This window comes from Channa argus, chromosome 1 (assembly GCF_033026475.1).
Source record: "Channa argus isolate prfri chromosome 1, Channa argus male v1.0, whole genome shotgun sequence".
NCBI classification, from domain to species: domain Eukaryota; kingdom Metazoa; phylum Chordata; class Actinopteri; order Anabantiformes; family Channidae; genus Channa; species Channa argus.
In genome coordinates, this window is record NC_090197.1 from 6,244,124 (window position 1) to 6,259,634 (window position 15,511).

The following is a 15,511-nucleotide window of genomic DNA, read 5'->3' on the forward strand; positions in this document are numbered from 1 at the left end:
TGAGAGAAGAGGATGCAGAGGACAGAGTTACATGGAGGCACATGATTCGCCGTGGCGACTCCTGAAAGGGAACAGCCCAAAGGAAAAGAAGAATATCATTAATTTGTCTGAAGTTGCTTCAAAATCAGTTTTTTATTTACTAATTTGTTTTTCAGACAATTCTCTGTAAACCTTGTGGATGGTGCATGAAAAGCCCAGTAGATTTTCAGTTTCTAAAATAATTACCAACCATGTCATGTTCAAACAGGTTTACCTAATAAAGTGGCTGGTGAGTGTATATAGTCTTGAGCATCATTAGTAGTATTTATTATTTTGCTTTTTTAATACTTTTGTGACGGAGTAATTGTGCTACTTTCTAAATCGAACTCGTTATTCCTGCTTTAACCTACAGGAAAAAAGGAAAATTCCACAGTCATGTGGTGAGAACATTTTCCAAACAGTATCTGTGTTCTGTATGGTTGGGAAAATGCAATGACAGTGCCCTGCTCTTCCCAACCACATGTCAAAATGTCCCTGGGCAAGACGCTGAACCCCTACTCCCTAGCCAGTCCCAAGCCAAGTAGAAATTGGGGAGGGTTGTGTCAGGAAGGGCATCTGGTGTGAAAACTGTACCAAGTGACCATGTGGACAAATGATCTGCTGTGGCGACCTGGAAGGTTCGGGATAAGCTGAAAGGGCAAAACAAGATAATCTGTGTTCTGTGTGGTTGAGAGTGAATGCATCTATGAAATCTAAACTTGACCCCATAAACTGAACATTCAGTGGTAGGAACGGTTTTTAATGGTTTCCTGTTTGCAGAGCTTCCTATTGGTGCTTTTGCTGTCTGTCTGCATCCGAGGACAAAGAAGATCAGCTTCAAATGTTGGAGCCAATGAAATTCAAACTTTAAATGTTAATGACAATAGGTTTTGTACACAATACTTTCAAAAAAGAACATTTTTATGGATGTTACTTTATGTTCATTAATTTGATTTTTGAGCTGGAGAAATTCTAAAGTCATTTTTATGTGATTATTCCTGTAGTTTGAACTATTAAAACCGACATTAAACATAAAGGTTCTACTTTAAATTCATTGACATTGCTGCACTACATTACATGCACCAGTAGGTGACATTATTGTCAGAATATTAATCATCTGAATGTGGTTTAACTCTGACATCTTCAGCTTAATTGTAGTTTGACTGCTGTTGGTTCAAATTGTGAAGTTCAGTTCACAATGGAAGGTAAACTAAGTATGTGCAGGTTAAGCACGTTTTTCCCAACAGGGGTTGCAGAAACACATTAAACATAACAAAAGAGACCCATTTATAACTAATATCCCACTGTGTGTGTGTGTGTGTGTGTGTGTGTGTGTGTGTCAGACTCTAATCCTGCTGTGTTGTCTCTGAGTGATACTGTTTGATTTGGAATTTAGCAGACAGACAAGTACAGAGTTATTAAGTAGTGAACATGTCTCATGTGTCAGAAAGCAAAAATTCAAGTCTTGAAACCAGGAAACAGCGTGCGACTGAAAAATAATCACATCGCTTTGCTTGACTTTGCGCTATAGCTCAACTTCTCTCTCAAATATGAACTTTGTTTTGTTGCTCCTCATCTGTCATGTTTCATACACAGGTAAGACAACATTTAAAATCTTTACCTTAAGTTTATTGCTGCCACAGAAGCTTACAGAAATACCATTTGGAGGTGTGTCCTGTAACTGCTATTGTAATCGTACTTTTGCACAGAGGATTTAAAAAAAATTCAAATGCTGTTTTTAACTAAAAACCCCGTATTCCTGTTTGTACTACAGTGAAACACTCTGTGAAGGTTTTCTTCACTGCATCTTCTGGGGTCCCAAACTTCCCAGAGGTTGTGGCTGTTGCACTGGTTAATGATGTCTAGGTGAGTTACTGTGACAGCAAACTGAAGACAGCAATACCCAAACAGGACTGGGTGAAAAACCTAAGAGACGGGGATCCAGACTACTGGAGGCGACACATAGGGGAAGTGCACAGTGCATCAGCAGCTCTTCAAAGATGAACTTCACAATTTGAAGAAGCGCTTAAACCAAACTGGAAGTATGTTACTGCAAATATGCTTTACAGATACACACGTAGGGCAGAAACGCAAACACAGACACACAGCATCTTTCCTTCTTCTATACTGTTTAACACAAAATCAATCCACCCAAGGCCTCAAATACTGACACTGTTTCAACCTCTGTGGAGTCCAGAGGTACATTTTATGCTCAAGTAAGAGATTTTTAAATGTTAACATCTCTTTCAGGTGTCCACATTTTACAATGCCTGTCCAGCTGTGAATTGGATGATGAAGCTGGAGCCATCAGTGGTTTCCATCAGTATGGTTTTGACGGAGAAGACTTACTAGTATTTCACCTGGAGACGCAAACATGGATCGCCCCAAAGCCCCAGTCTGTCATCATCAAACACCTGTGGGATGCAGATAAAAGGAGAAATGAGCTTTGGAAGAACTTTATTAACTATGTTTGTGTTGATGGTCTGCTGAAGCATTTGAAGTATGGGAGCAGGTTTCTGCTGACAACAGGTTATTAACAGGTTCTGGTCTTACTGCAGAATGTGTCGCACAGTAATTCTCCATTTGTAGAGTGCAGTTACATTATTATAAACCAATACAGGGAGGCCTGTCATATCTGGAATTGGAGTTTCTTTTTTAACTTTTCAGTTCCTCCCTCAGTGTCTCTCCTCCAGAAGTCTCCGTCCTCTCCAGTCAGCTGCCACGCTACAGGTTTCTACCCTGACAGAGCCACAATGTTCTGGAGGAAAGATGGACAGGAGCTTCATGAGGACGTGGACCATGGAGAGATCCTCCCCAACCATGATGGAACCTTCCAGATGACAGTTGACCTGAACATTTCATCAGTCAAACCTGAAGACTAGAAATACAAGACTTTGCACACAAAGAATTCAAAGGAACGTTGCCACAACAATATGATGATAATATGAAGTTTGGGTGGAGACTCCTGGCAGAGGGCTCTGGAGTCTTGAGCCCTCTGCTGGTAGGTGGTGGTGACAGGTGGTGGCTGCAAGATGAGCATGATGGACAATAAGGTTTTTCAAAGGTTTATGAATGAGAGGAGAAGAAATAGAAAGTGTGAATGTGTGCAGTGACTTCCCAAACAGGATGAAGGGTGTGTTCTGACTTATCCAGCAAGTGTCTGGGGAGGACAAGGCTTTTGCTGGACATTTAAACTGTGACAATATGACACCTGCTTTCCTAAAATCATGAAGACACAGACTCATAACAAGTCATGGATCTTAAAGAAAACTTTAATTGATGTAAAATGTCAGTGATGTGGTAAAATATTTATGAAAAAGCTTTTATTATTTAATATTTAGTTACCAATGTATAATTATTATAAAATAATTCCCAATCAGCTTGCTCCCATGGATGTTGCTGGTGTCTCCTCTGTGTTTTTTACAGCGGCTCCCAGATTTTGGACCAGTGCTAATTCTCCCCTTCGGCTCCATCAGCTGATTCTGACCCTTGGTTTTGTGTTGCCACCTGTTAGGTGTGTCCCAATTCGGTTTGGCAGTGAGCGCGAGGACTTTAAACTCCTTCAAATAGGGGGTTTTAAAAGGTAGAATCAAAGCTGAGGTTTATGAATGAAGGTCAGTATTTCTCAGTATTTTTCTTGTAATTGACCTGCAACAAAATCAGTTAGCAACATAATTATCATAGTTTATCCTTGTTTTTATATTTTTAAAATGATCACTAGTTCACCTGATGTAAATAAGGAGTGCAACTCTGTACAATTTATTCAATATGAATGACTGTGGCCTCTATAGGATTTGTAGAGTCATACTTAAATAATCATTAAATATAATCATTTCTATCATTTCTAAATATATGTGATAATATAGGATTCATGTGTGGAGTATGTGGCAGTGTGTTTCTGGACATACAAACATCTGACAGGGATCTGTTGACCGGAAGTTTTTCCAACCAAACATCTGCGAATATCCAACTTGAAACCAGGTTCACCGCCCTTTAAAGCTTCTCTCATAGCTGCAGCAGATGGATCTTATTCAAGGATACTTGCTCTTACTGTTGCATACATTTAGCTGTAATATATGATGTAGCACAATCAATATTTGGAAATATAGTTGGTTTTTCTTTGTTTGTTTGTTTGTTTTGTTTTTTCCATTGTCTGGCGAAAGGATACAGTGACCCCAGTGGGTATTTATAACTAGCTGGAGTGAGTGAACATTGCCCTTGATGCTTTTAACTGTACTATTAATCCGAGAGTGAAAATATCTCTGATTATATAATTTACTATTATTAAGTATCACATTTGAATATTTACTCAGCTGGTAAAGGTTAAGCTGATTTTACGTACTGACAGGTAGTTAATCTACAATATACATAAATATATTTATTAGTTAATTAGATTTTGTGTTAAGACTCTTAATGGGAAAATTGTAACTAGTAACCAAAGCTATAAAAAATGTAGTGGAATAAAAGTAAAATATTTTGTTCAGAACTGTAGTGGAGTAGAAGTAGAAGTAGACTGAAATAAAAATACTCCAGTGATGGACAAGTACTGCAAAACTGTACTTAAATAGGCCACACTATTTACAGTTGGATGCCAAAGTTTTCATGCCTTTATTTTCAACATACTATTTAATGCACAATTAGCTTGTACAAATGTTCCTTGATCAGAAATAAAAGTTAATTCTTAATTTATAAAGGGGGATGGAAACCTTGGCATCAATGTAATTGTCATTGTTTTACTAAAACATTTTATACACTCTGACCATTTTTGTTACTTCTGATGATAAAAGAATATTTGTATAAGCTGAATGTGAATTAGATTCAGGGTTAAGTTTGCATCACCTTACTCTGAAATTGCATCCAAACCTAACAACAAACCAATAGTTGTTGAGTATATTTTAAAAAAGTTATAGTAAAATAATTAGAAATGTAAAATGTAAATGAATAACGGGCCAAGCTGTTGTACAGGTGGACCTAGTGAAGTGGCCACTGAGTTTATGTGGTTTTGAATCAGCAGTGACCCTGTTCTCACAGACCAGACCACATGTACTGTAAATGTGTGTAACTGATCCTCCTCAGTGCTGCTCAGCTCATGATGTTCTTTGGCTTCTCTGCTGTCTGTGGCTTTTATATAGATGTCAGTGTTGCCATGGTAAACACCACTGAGCCCAAACCAGCACTGAACAGCCCAATCATCTTTGCCTGTCCACTGAAGGACAAAACGGTTGTGCAGAACGGTTTTGGTATTTATTGTTCTAGGGAATCTGCTGGACCAGAATTGTTTTAGAACTTGAAGAAAAAAGAAAATCATAAATTTACTTTCCAAAGGTCTTGAATGTATATTCTTGTCTGACAAATTTTGTAACTTTATTTGAGTTTTTTTTTTTTATATTCTGTTGTCTCCTTTTAAGAGATACATCTGTAAACAACACCTGAGATGGATAAGAAAGTGGACTGTGCTGTTTAGTCTCTTTTTAATGGAATTTCAATCGTGCATAACTTACCACTTATGAGTGTTATGATGTTTCACATACAATTACCTGCAAACCTGACTGAATGTCATTTAGAAGTAAAAGTGTAGCTGTTTACATTGTCTCTCGTCTTTCTGTTTGGTATTAATCTGACTCCCCTCTGATCCCAGTTTCCTCAGTACTCATGCAGACTCATCTCAGAGAGATGTCTCTAACACTTGGTGACACAGAGCTCTTTAAAAAAGTAATAGTTGTGTCACAATTGATTGACTTTTGTCAGAGAAGAACCTTAAACCTCACTGTTCTTGTAATGTGGATTCATTTTCTGTGGAAATTCGAAAATGACAGCTTGATTTGTTTTCTCAGTTTACGTGGATGAACAAAACAAAGAGCAGAAAACATTAGAAACTGAATATTATTTAGTTTAATACAGCTCCATGACAAGCTTGAACAATAAATGATTTAATGAAAGAGCCAAAAAGATTTAGTATAAAACATTTGGAAACATCTTCAGATGTCAGTGCAGATCAGATCTGGCATTTTTCAGGAAGATGCTTTGGAAATGTGCAATAATGTAAAAATGTGTGTATACAGGTAATGGCAGCAAGCTCATTATGTCACAATTCAGAACAAACAAACCCAACATTTAACTACAATACGCTACTTTATGACACACTGAAGGGACTTTGTGTTTACAGCTGGCATTTTAAAATGCTAAATGTTAAGAGAACTTGTTTATGAGATATGATTATGTTTCTACTAATTCTGCTATGTACTGTTACTACTGATCATCATCAGAGACAACACATTAGAAAACATCCCGATGTCTTAACGATGTACACCGATCAGCCAAAACTTTATGACCACCTGTACAATCTAATGCAATCAAATGCAGCCGATCTGCCATGAATGATGCTGTTACAAGTTTACAGTTTCTCAGCGTTTCAGTTGTGACTGTGAAAAAAGTGATAGTGGTCACAGTAGGTGATGGAGTTATACTTGTTTTACAATATTAAAAGGTGGTTCTAATGCTTTTACTAATGGTTTTACCTGCATATGTGGTACTGTACCTCCTGGAGGACTTTCCATGGTAATTATATTTATTCATATGGTACTTGTCCACTTTGACTTATCCTCAGATGCTGAGAATCAACTGCAAGAACAGCTCTGATGCCACAGTGACTTACGTCCTTCTCTAATTGTCCCTGGGAGCCTGTCAAGACACATTAATAAAGGAACAAGAAGAACACATGGTGAAGTTCACACTGAGTTCACACTGAATATTATTATAGTTGATTGTATGAGAGAGTGAATAATGTTCTTAGGCGCAAGTTGGAGGTAAATTATTTACTCTTACATTACATTTATTGGAGAGCTATTCTTTTTCAGATAAAGATTTGACAATCAAATGTGTATGAAAATAAACTGTTTGAGCGTCGGCCAGTGGTTACCAGTTTTTTGTACTTTACAAAAAAGCAGCAGAATTAAATTTGTTCTTTTCAAATACTCTCAAGGCTTCCTATATTCTTTGAGTCACCCTTTAGCCCATTAGTAAGCGACCACAGTACTAAACTACTTATATCCCTAAGTGTGTTTTACGTCATTACTGTTATTTACATAAAACTTTGAATGCAGCATTTGACTTGTAATTGAGTATTGAGCTTCACTGCTGCCTATGGTTGACTAGCTGAAAATTGCTTTCCCAGAATTGAAATGATATTTGCTTATTTGATTTGTTTCAAGAATGAACTTCACATTCTGCAAGAATGGTGTCCACAGAATATCTGAAATACTCACTGTGATCAGTCAGGAGCTGAATTTGTGCTTGATGAAAAGTCTGAAGTTAGCAGGAGAAAAACAATTAAAATCATTTATTTAAAACTGACAGTAATTCTATGAAAGTCATGACTTCAATCAGCATTAACATCAAATACTAAACCTAATTAATTGTGAATAAGACAATATACCTTTTGAAAACTGTGGGAAACTGTTTGTAGGTCTGAACCCTGAAACACAGAGACCAGTTATAAATGGTATATAAATATCCTTAAGCTGAACCCAGATGTTAAATCCAACAGTGGAGTTGATACCTTTGTAAGACGTGAAAACCTTTTTCTTCTTCTTCCACCAGATGAAGAGTCCAGTGATGCAGACTGACAGCAGCATCAGTCCTACAACAACTCCAATGACAGCACCAGCAGGAACCTGTGAGGGAGGAACTGGAACCAGAACAGAACATTTAAAATTTACAACTACCATTGGATGGAAATTAATATGTTTGATTTAAGGAATAAATTTGTTTATATGGAGCACATCAAATATATTAACTCTTAACACGTAGATTGGCTCAAAGCTGAGAAACAATTTGTTTTTTGTGTTGTACAAATTACCAACATTTTTATAATGGTACCATGAGATGAATGTATAAAAATAAAAAAGTAATAATTCTGTTAGCCCAATTTAAGAATAAGCATTTAAAATTCCGTGCTATGAGTTAACATCCTGGTCTACTTCAAATCCTGGTCTGAATATTTGGTAATGAGATGCATCAGTTTTTGATTTGTTAATCAATTTGCAAAGAAAGTGATGCCAATAATGATTCTGATTAAGGCTGTTTCACTGTATTTATCTCTGTCTTACCCCAGTTGGTCCTGATCACAGCTTTGTCCAGTTTAGTGATGATGTCATCAACACCAGAGAGCTGAAACACACAGTCGTATCTCCTCCAGTCTTCAGGTTTGATTGATGAAATGTTCAGATCAACTCTCATCTGGAAGGTTCCATCATGGTTGGGGAGGATCTCTCCATGGTCCACGTCCTCATGAAGCTCCTCTTCATCTTTCCTCCAGAACATTGTGGCTCTGTCAGGGTAGAAACCTGTAGCGTGGCAGCTGACTGGAGAGGACGGAGACTTCTGGAGCAGAGACACTGAGGGAGGAACTGGAGGAGAGACAGTGGAAAAGGGAGAAAAATTGAAAAAGCAAGAGTAAATTGGGTAGAAAAAGAAGGAAGATAACAAAGAGGGAAGCAAAGGAAATCAGGATGTCAGAGAATGACTTCTCTGGACACTATCAATATTTTTACACAGTTTTGTGGCAATTCATCATTTGCTGTCCAGAGAAAACAAAGAAAGGCTGTGGTGAGGTATTGCCAAAATTATTACTGTACATTGTGTAAACCATTACTGTCAAAAACCTCATTACTGTCACAGGAAGAATTAGCTTTTTGTGTGGTTCACAGCAGTCAAACATTGTAAACTAGAGATTTCATGACTAAATTAGGCTTAACTTCCGATTTAGTGAATACACCAGTTTGAGTACTAAATTAAACTGTCCATGAAACCACTGTTGCGTCAGATTATGTGATTCTACCTGTTATAAGTGAAGAGCTATTCCCATACTCCACATACGTCTTCAGCCATGGAAGACACCGATTTGCAAAGAAGCTCTCAGTCTTTGTTATTCTGTGTTTGTCAGTATCCCATTGCAGTTTGGTATGAACAGCTAGTGGTACCAGAGCATCCCAAGACTTTTTCTTCAGGTCCAGTTTTATAAAGTCCTCTCCATCATAACCATACTTTAAAAAACTTGAAGTCTTTCCTGTATTTTGGTCCCAAACACAGCCGCACATTCGCTGTAAAATGTGGACTCCTGAGAGAGAAGGAGACAGACAATAATTACCAATGGTGAATAGTTGATATAGACTATACTCACCGAAAAAGATGATATCAAAAATATTGAGCCTCGTGCTCTGTAGTAGCTTACATGTGGATTAAGATATGTTGGGCATTCACCAGTTTATTTTCTTTTCTCTTAGGTCCAAATGAAATCTACAAATGGTCCTGGTGTCAAGAAGAGGTAAACATCTTTTTTCATAGGGAGAAAACACATGACTTAAGTATTACAGTGGCTCAAATGAAAAAAAAAAAATCAGTTTAAATGTACCAAAAATAATTTAATTAGAACATTTTAATTAGAACTTAATACAAAACTAACATTCTACCTCAACGCTCTACCTCAGTTGGAGTTAAGATTACTAAAAACCTGCTGAAATCCCAGACAATCTCAAGACTGGCAGACCTTCAGTGTTTTTCTCTTTATTTGAATGGTTGCAAATTATAGGCATGATCACCAAAATATTACTACCTGATAGTTTAAGTTAAATATGTTTTTATAACATAATTCTGAAGTAAAAAATATTCAAGTACCATTACGTGTTAATCACCTTTTTGTTTTACTTTTATTATTATACTTTAAGTCAAATGTAGATCATTTGCTCCGTACTTTTACTTCCGTATTAAGTCTGTGTACTTCTACTACTTTTGCACACAAAGTATCACATTTTGATGTGTAGCTGCAGACTGCTCAGAGTGGACATGCTGACCCTTGTCCTCCATGACAATAGAAATATTAAGTGATAATGTTGGTGTAAATAATGACCAGTCATAAGTTGCCATGCATTATATGTGACTAGAGTGACTTTTACAACTTGTTGAATAATATGACAACTCAATTGAAGCTTTTTTCAGTTATGAGCATGGTTGGTACTTGTACTTTAAGAGGGACAGGTCATAATAAGAAACAATAGTTTGGTGGAAAACTACTGTACCTCCACTTTGGTTGAGGGGCTGCGTGACAGTGTGGAGCTTGGCCCTGAACAGCTTGGGCATAGTTGTTAAACATATCCGAGTGAAGAACTCGGACAGCGGCGGATTGTCACCCAACAACCGTTTCCACGCATCCTGTTTCACTTCCGTTTTATTGCTGCTGTCGCAGTAACCCGTCTCAATGTCATTAACCACAGCGACAGCCAGAAAATCTGGGAGGTTTGAGGTTCCAGAAGATGCCATGAGGAAAAACTTCAAAGTGTGATTCACTGTGGGAGAAATATTACATAATCATAATTCACACGCATTCATCGCACTTATCACAAACACACTGGCTGCGCAAGATGAATCAGTTTTACGAAGCTGACGTAAAAGTGAAACCGAATTCCAAGTGTGAGGACGGCGATGCAGAGTCCGGATGCGGACCCGAGGGAAAGTGAAGTAAAGAGTCGCCTTACGTGGAGATGAAAGGTGACAGAAGAAGACAAGCAACAACAATGGCGTCTTCATGCTGCTTTAAGAAAGACGGCTGGAGAAAACACCGAGTTGCTGCAGATGCGTCTCCGCGGTAGGAGACGGATGAATCCAAGTGTTAGGAATTAATTCAGTATGGTAAGATTTACATTTTTGTGTGTGCGTGTTCAGCGTAATTGTTATAAAAAACTAATTTCCTAGACAAGAAGAGGGAAACGCAATGGTCATGGGCTGTTCCTGTGTCCACATCTTCTTGACGTAATTAGGTTTCACAACTATCACATAAGGGAAAACATCTCATATGAAAAAGTGATTTTTACTATTTTGTTATTAGGAAAACTGGAATGATTGAAATTCTAGTGCCGTGTGTCATATTATTATTATTATTATTATTATGTTTAGGGAGGCCGCAACCAACGGCGATTCCATCAACTTGGAGGAATACACGTCAACAGTAACCAGCTACATCAGCAAGTGCGTTGACGATGTGACCATCTCCAAGACCATCACTACACGCTCCAACAGGAAGCCGTGGATAAATGCCAATGTGTGTGCGCTGCTGAAACAAAGAGACGCTGCCTTCAGAACAGGAGACAAGACGGCCTTGAGAACAGCAAGGGCCAAACTGTCCCGTGCCATTAGAGAGGCAAAGCGCGCACACTCAAAGAAAATCCACGACCACTTCGAAGACAGCGGAGACACCCGGCGCATGTGGCAGGGCATCCAGGCGATCACGAACTACAAGACAACTTCACCTGATTGTGACCGGGACGCCTCCCTCCCAGATGCGCTGAACCACTTCTACGCCCGGTTTGAGGCACAGAACAACGTGAAGGCGAGGAAGTCCACTCCACCTCCCAGTGACCAGGTGCTCTGTCTAACCACAGCTGAAGTGAGGAAAACTCTATGCAGAGTTAACCCATGGAAGTCTGCTGGACCAGACAACATTCCTGGCAGAGTGCTCAGGGAATGTGCAGCTAGCGGATGTCTTTACAGACATCTTCAACATCTCCCTGAGCAGCAACGTTGTTCCTACGTGCCTCAAGGCAACGACCATCGTGCCTGTGCCTAAGAAGTCTACTGTCTCCTGCCTCAATGACTACCGTCCCGTCGCGCTCACACCCATCGTGATGAAGTGCTTCGAGAGGCTCGTCATGAGGCACATTAAGACCCAACTCCCAACCTCCCTGGACCCCATGCAGTTTGCGTATCGTCCAAATCGTTCCACGGACGATGCCATCTCCACGACCCTCCATCTGGCCCTCACCCACCTGGACAGTAAGGATTCATACGTACGAATGCTGTTCATTGACTTCAGCTCAGCATTCAACACAATCATCCCTCAGCACCTGACCGAGAAATTGAGCATACTGGGCCTGAACACCTCCCTCTGCAACTGGATTCTGGACTTCCTGACTGGGAGGCCCCAGTCAGTCCGGATCGGGAACAACATCTCCAGCACCACCACACTGAGCACTGGGGCCCCTCAGGGCTGTGTGCTCAGCCCTCTGCTGTTCACTCTGCTGACGCACGACTGTGTAGCAATGCACAGCTCAAACCACATAGTCAAGTTTGCTGATGACACGACCGTGGTGGGTCTAATCAGCAAGAACGACGAGTCAGCCTACAGAGAGGAGGTGCAACGATTAACAGCCTGGTGTGGAGCAAACAACCTGTCTCTGAACGTTGACAAAACTAAAGAGATGGTTGTGGACTTCAGGAGAGCACAGGGTGACCATTCTCCATTGATCATCGATGGATCCTCAGTGGAGATAGTCAAGAGCACCAAATTCCTTGGTGTTCATCTGGCGGACAACCTCACCTGGTCAGTCAACACCAGCTCCATCACCAAGAAGGCCCAGCAGCGTCTCTACTTCCTGAGAAGGCTGAGGAAAGCCCATCTCCCTCCCCCCATCCTGACCATGTTCTACAGAGGGACCATTGAGAGCATCCTGAGCAGCTGCATCACTGCCTGGTTTGGGAACTGCACCGTCGCGGATCGCAAGACCCTACAGAGGATAGTGAGGACAGCTGAGAAGATCATCGGAGTCTCTCTGCCCTCTATCATGCACATTTACACCACACGCTGCATCCGCAAAGCCAACAGCATTGTGGACGACCCCACACACCCATCACACACACTCTTCACACTCCTGCCATCAGGAAAGAGGTTCCGAAGCATTCGGGCCACCACATCCAGACTATGCAACAGTTTTTTCCCACAAGCCATCAGGCTCCTCAACACACAGAACTGAAATAGAACTTAAACACACTGCAAACCGAACTCAGCACATTCTCATCACTCACTACTCATCTCATTCCACCACCACTTATTTATTATTATTTACTTTTATCATTCTACATTTACTGCACTACACTGTTTACCTGCTGTTTTTTGCACATTCCAATGCAATTGCACTTTTTTTACATGCTGGACATTTAAATGCACTATACCGTTTACATGCTGCTCTTGTTTTTAACACCCCTAGCACACTTAACTGAACTGTACTGTACTGTAAAATAGTATACAGTAGGTTTACTGGTCGGCACTGTCTTGGGTTTTGTGTCTTGTGTCCTGTCCTGTGTTACTTGTGTTGTCTGTCTACACTGTCCCTCTGTACTGTTTTTTTTCGTCTGCACTGTTTGCACTTGGTTGCACTCGATGCACTTTATTATAGCTTGTGTTGTTTGTAGCACCTTGGTTCTTGGAGGAACGTTATCTCGTTTCTACTGTGTACTGTGTACCACTGTGTATAGTAGAAATGACAATAAAAGCCACTTGACTTGACTTGACTTATTACTGATCATCTAAATTTTAAATTAATTTACCTAATTCTTCTGTTTCCAGCTTCAGACTCACACACAAATTCAGCTCCTACAGTCACAGTGAGTACGTCATTATTATCAGGCTGCATAATGTACAAATGTCATCCTGTTTTTTATATGCAGCTGATGCTTATATTTCACATACATAATAAAAGTATCATCTCAGTGTAACTACAAGATGCAGTGACACTGTGGTTAAATCACAGTACTCAGTACACAAAAGAAGTGATGTGAGTGACTGGTTAGAAAGCTTAGGAACCTTATGTTTACTATAAATTTTCCAAAAAGTAACATACTAACACTGCAAGATAAAAATTATCTATTAAATTTAAAGTTCAGAATCTATTTACTGTATGTGAAATAGCAAGACATTGTCAGCACATTATCACAAGTATAAAGGAAAAATGTGAAAATGTGCAGTAATAGTACAAGTGGGGCTACTTTTTATTCCTACCTAAACAGAGTTTCTCTAAAGTTATTTCTAAACCTACTTTACTTTTTTTTTTACTTCGTTAAACTGTGTTTTTAACTTTGTGTTTATTAGTTACTGTATATATAGTAAGAAAACTCCCCCTGATTCTACAGGCCTGGGCGACTTTCCATAACTGAGGGGAACATGATGCTGTGGCAGGACCTTAAACACGTTGTCCCCATTTGTCTCCAGTGTGTCTGAAGAAGATTGGACCACTGCACCTCTAATACTGAACTCCAGTTATCTAAAGTGTTTGTTGCTGCTAAATGTGGCAGGTATCAGGTTATTAGGTCAAATGAGCTCAAAGTGACTTATTTACTTCAGTAAGTGCATTTAACATTTGCTCATCTTGCAGACAGACTGAGCCTCTTTTGGTTGGTTTAAACCTCATCAATCCCAAATCTCTCCTCCTGCAGCTCTTTTGCCTTATAGTTGTGTTTATAATTTGTTTGTTGCCTTTGTTGTATTTTCTAGGACAACAACTTAATTTACCTTATTGTCAGCATGTAAATACATTCAGCCTGTTGCCGTTTGCCCCAGGTGCTTTTGGGCTTTAGACACAAAGATGTGTGGAAGCTCACGTGGGGTCAGTCCTCATTCTCACTTAACGGGGTCACAGCTGATAATTCTCATGTTCGTGTATATTGAAATAAGACCCCGCCAGTTTCTAGCTAAATTTAGAATCATCTTGAAGCATAACGATTGAAAATTGAAGACAAACTTCTGTTATGAAGCAAAATTAAAATCAAAGTGGGAAACAACACGGTCATCTATTGTGGATTTAGCTAAATGTATGAGTTTAAATTATATTCAGCTTCTTAATGGAAGAGTTAGTCTCCTTATGTTTTTTAGATAGATTAAATTGTGGCATACACTGATCAGCCACATCATTAATAACGGTGGTCTTAATAATGTTATGGAGGTCAAGGGTCAGCATGTCCACTCTGAGCAGCCTGCAGCTACAAAGAAAGAATGTGATACACTGTGCACAGAGGTGGTGGAAATACACAAACTCAATACTGAAGTACAAGTGCAAGTATTGGCTTAAGAAATGATCCAGTACCACTTCAAACTCCAACAACAGTCAGATTATTGACATTCTACCTAAAGTACAACAGTAAAAGTACTCACATAAGAAAACAATGTATTTTAAACAATGTTTATTGTGGTAATTCTGGCAAAACAATAATAAAAAAATAAGTGTCAAATGTCTCATTTTAACAACTTTATGTGCTGACAGGTGGTTAACTCATAACAATTCCATGGGTTTTTCTCTCTCAGAGAGGAAGAACAGATTTTGAGTTGCCAGATTGTGGAGAATTGAATTTAAATAAGAATTAAAATGGCATTTCACTATTTTTTTTTACATATTACAAAACTGCAAACGAGATAACTGTATGTGCACTTCTGCAGTTGTAAATAATAAGGTTTTATAATAAGAATTGTCGATTTTTACTCTTACAATATTTAAAATACCACAAATTGGTAACTTCTCAAAGTCTCAAACCTATAATTTAAATTGAAAACATTAGAATTCACATTTGTATGAGTGAAGCCGTTATTTTTGACTATGTGTCTCTGGTGTTGACATTGACATCATAATCATCATTAAACTTGACAAGCAGTGATCAGGACCAAGAGATGTAA

At 39.1% G+C, this 15,511-nt stretch overlaps 1 protein-coding gene, 1 long non-coding RNA gene and 1 pseudogene across 2 annotated transcripts; 2 read left to right on the forward strand and 1 right to left on the reverse strand.

Annotated features, from left to right (window-relative positions):
• The first annotated feature begins 507 nt into the window (after positions 1-507).
• Positions 508-5,553, forward strand: LOC137102511 (major histocompatibility complex class I-related gene protein-like; annotated as a pseudogene).
• Positions 5,554-5,927: 374 nt separating this feature from the next.
• LOC137100308 (major histocompatibility complex class I-related gene protein-like) lies at positions 5,928-10,690 on the reverse strand. The gene is made up of 8 exons (XM_067478062.1): positions 10,551-10,690; positions 10,095-10,361; positions 8,858-9,136; positions 8,127-8,426; positions 7,577-7,705; positions 7,454-7,492; positions 7,284-7,323; positions 5,928-6,699 (listed from the first exon to the last, which is right to left on the reverse strand). Exons 1-7 carry the CDS (start codon positions 10,600-10,602, stop codon positions 7,289-7,291), a joined length of 1,101 nt encoding a protein of 366 aa, XP_067334163.1. The 5' UTR covers positions 10,603-10,690; the 3' UTR covers positions 5,928-6,699; positions 7,284-7,288.
• On the forward strand, positions 10,611-14,562 carry LOC137100391 (uncharacterized). The gene is made up of 3 exons (XR_010910891.1): positions 10,611-10,704; positions 13,415-13,452; positions 13,978-14,562. It is a non-coding gene; the product is annotated as an uncharacterized lncRNA (long non-coding RNA).
• Positions 14,563-15,511: the final 949 nt, after the last annotated feature.

Coding starts and splice junctions, on each gene's coding strand:
- LOC137100308 (XM_067478062.1), bottom strand. CDS start 10,602: ATGAAGACGCCATTGTTGTTGCTTGTCTTCTTCTGTCACCTTTCATCT. Junction 9,137..10,094: donor GCCCCTCAACCAAAGTGGAG/GTACAGTAGTTT, acceptor CTTCTCTCTCAG/GAGTCCACATTTTACAGCGA. Junction 7,493..7,576: donor GGTTTTCACGTCTTACAAAG/GTATCAACTCCA, acceptor TCTGTGTTTCAG/GGTTCAGACCTACAAACAGT.